General features: G+C 38.6%; 1 protein-coding gene across 1 annotated transcript; it reads left to right on the forward strand.

Annotated features, from left to right (window-relative positions):
• Window positions 1–1,766: 1,766 nt before the first annotated feature.
• On the forward strand, window positions 1,767–2,723 carry LOC140507311 (vomeronasal type-1 receptor 1-like). The gene has a single exon (XM_072615426.1). The coding sequence runs from the start codon at window positions 1,767–1,769 to the stop codon at window positions 2,721–2,723; it is 957 nt and encodes a 318-aa protein (XP_072471527.1).
• The last annotated feature ends 724 nt before the right edge of the window (window positions 2,724–3,447 follow it).

Genomic DNA, 3,447 nt, shown 5'->3' on the forward strand with positions numbered 1-3,447 from the left:
CGCATAGTACTATAATTCTCATTTACATTATTTTTGACATTTTCATGTATTCTTGTGAAACTCTTTTCAGAGGTAATTTTGGGAGTGGTAAAAGTTTTTGGATCTTTCACGGTGGTATGATCTGGAGAAAGGGGTGTTTACGACTCTCCCGTGCTGTGCACTAGTTTGTGAACAACCATTAGCATACTTTTCAACCCTGCAACTATAACCAGGGTCCCTGCTGCCTTGTGGCCACATTCTCAGCTGTGCTAGTGCTCCTCTTTGCATTGGGACTGAGACCCATGTCTGTGATCCAGACTCAGGTATAGGCAAGGGAAGAGAGTCTTGGCCCTGGTGTCAGCCGAGGGACCTCTGTAAATCTCCTTTTGACTCAAAGTCTGAGCCCCTTGCCATTTGAGGGCTGAGAGATCTGAAAGCAGCTGCTGTTACCGGCTTGGTAACCCCAAATCCTGCTTCTGGTCAGCGATGGCTGGTGAAGCCTGTACTGGACTGAACTCCTCTCTCACCATGGTGCAACAGATCTTTTCTGCTGACCTTCTAAACTGGCTTGTTCTGGAAAATTGTTTCCCTCTTTTTGTGAGATCTGCTGCTCTAGAATTTCCTTAGAGTCATTATTTAAAGGTATTTTGAGGGGGTTGAAGGAAAGGTGACTCTCTGCTTTCATTCCATCATTTTGGCTCTGTCTCCCTATATTATATTCTAAAAGACCTTCAGTTAATTGAAGGTCAGAATTATATCTTTCATTGGCATCCCAAGAACCTTGGACATTACCTAGCATATAACTTGCATTTAACAGATGCTTATTTATTAACCACTTGGGTCTTTACATTTGTCTTTTGTCATACAACTCTGATATTATTTTATGTCAATATACAAATTTGCAAAAGCATTATAAAATAAGTGGTCTTATTGATTGCTTCGGTATTTAGTTAGAATTAAGCATCTGATAATCTTTTGGGAGCAAATAGGAACATTTCCTTTTTCAGAAGAGATTTTATTTGGCTAAATGAGATTTCTAAAATAATTTCAACTTCTGGTTTGAAACATTTCTGACTATCTTTATTGCAACAAAAATAGAATAATATATCTTCTCCCACATGTCCCAGCTCTTAAAGGTCATCATTTTTCTAAGCATAAGTTGTTAGATTATTATTAATAAAAATAAAAAGTAATTAGAATTAATACATTTTATAGTGCCTTAAATGTGGGAAATCACTTTCATATTATGTCATTTGAACACCATAAAGACTTATTATAATGTTGAAAAGGAAATACTGAGTATATGAAAAGTACTTGTGTTGCCCAGGGTAAAATGATTTTCTGTGGAAAATTCTCATTTCAACCTGTTATTTTTATTCATCATATTTTAATAATGCATCTTGAAATTATTCTTACACAGCTACACTTTTGGAATTTAACTTATGGATTCATTCTTTCAGCAGCAGGGTCCAAAGCCCCAAAAGAAAACATTGTAGGCATTGTAAGAAAAATGTTAGGTATCATATCTATGATATTTCTCAATATTTTGCTAATTTTCACATCCTGGCTACCAAGAAAAAATATAGAAAAATACAAACCAGTGTCAGTGATCTCCATGCCACTAAGCTAAATTATATCAAAGTTCAGCCCAACACATAGGCTATCCCAGTGTTCCCCAAACAGACCCCAATTATCTTGGATAAGACCTTTCAGAAATTTAACATATCATTCATTTTCTCCTAGGATTTTTCAGCATTGGCCACAATTCTTCCTAAGATTTGGAGAACATGATGCTCAGTGACACAGTGTTGGTCATTCTCTTCCTAATTCAGGTGGGAGTTGGCATTCTTGGAAATTTCTTTCTCCTGGGCCTATACACCTTCACTTTACTCACTGGCCAAAGGCTGAGGCCCATACAATACCTTTTTGTCCACTTAGCCTTGGCAAATTCAAAAGTGCTACTCTTCAAGGGAATCCCTCAGATAATAGTCTGTTTGGGCTTTAAAAATTTCTTGGATCCCATTGGGTGTAAATTTATAATTCATTTCTATAATGTGGCTCACAATGTTTGTCTCAGTATCACCTGCCTCTTGAGTGGTTTTCAGGTCATCACCATCAGTCCCAGTAACTCCAAGTGGGCAGAACTCAAAATCCAAGCCCAAAAGTATGTTGCCCCCTCCTGCTTCATCTGTTGGTGCTTCCACCTGCTGATAAATTTCACTTTGCTTGGGACTATGCATAACTCAAGGTATCTCACTAATAATACAAAAATTCGGAATCTAGGATATTGTTCAACTTCAACTCCTGACTCTTTTACTGATGAACTTTTTGCAATTATTTTTTTTATGCCTGATGTTATGTGTGTGGGTTTCATGATCTTTTCCAGTGCCTACTTAGTGATTCTCCTATACAGACACCATAATCAAGTGAAACATATTCACAGTCCTCATCTCTGTTCCAGAACTTTCCCTGAGAAAAAAGTCACCCAGGCTATCCTCCTACTTGTGAGTACATATGTCTCCTTTTATTCCATTAGCTCTAGCTTGTCAGTGTACCAGTATAAAATGAACAAGCATGAGCACTGGATCGTGGCCACTCTAGACCTCCTAGCAGCATGGTTCCCAGCCATCAGCCCTTTTGTACTGATCTTCTCTGACTCCCAAGTCCTCAAATATTGGTATGCTTTGTGGCATAGGAAGCAGTGTCTCCTATGCCCCACTGTCTTCAATCATACCCATTCTTAGCATTTTGCCTAACATGCTGACAAACAAGTGCCTTTCAGAAGCTGGTGGGAGAGGAGTAAGAACGGTGGAATCTAAGGATCTTAGAACTTAGGGCTAGAAAGGATCTCTGTGACCATATATTCAAACTCTTTCCTCTTTTAAAATAGAGTCTTCTTGTGCAGACATCACGTGTCATGCTTTTGATGACACTAATACAAGTGACATAGTTATTTCTTAAACTCATATCTCCTGATTTCAGAACCACTTTTCCTTTCATTGGACCAACAATGCAAAACCCAAATAGAAACAAGCCACAGAACCATTGTAGTACCAAGGCAGTGTTCACAGCACCATAAACAGCCATGAATATGCTGGTGCAATTCTAAATCACAAAATACAACAGACTGTCCATAGGGAAGACAGAACCAAAACATTTATTTAAAAACCAAAAAACTTAATCCATCACAGTAATAGAGAAATCCATCATTGTAACCAAGAAGTCTATACACATTATCAAGCCTTCCCACAAACAGGCTCCCATAAGCAAAATCACAAACAAGCTCTCTCACTCACACTAGCCATCTCCCTGCTTGCCTATGTCCTTCCCAGCTCTAATTGCTCTCTGACTAACTTCCTCTCAGCTCTGCTTTAACTCTGTCTCTTCCTGTTCCATCTTTCCTGCTCTATCCCTTCTTGTTCCATGTGACTTAGACTTATGTGCCTCAGGCTTCCATGTGCTTTAAGC

This window comes from Notamacropus eugenii, chromosome 5 (assembly GCF_028372415.1).
Source record: "Notamacropus eugenii isolate mMacEug1 chromosome 5, mMacEug1.pri_v2, whole genome shotgun sequence".
Classification (NCBI taxonomy): domain Eukaryota; kingdom Metazoa; phylum Chordata; class Mammalia; order Diprotodontia; family Macropodidae; genus Notamacropus; species Notamacropus eugenii.

Coding starts and splice junctions, on each gene's coding strand:
- LOC140507311 (XM_072615426.1), top strand. CDS start 1,767: ATGATGCTCAGTGACACAGTGTTGGTCATTCTCTTCCTAATTCAGGTG.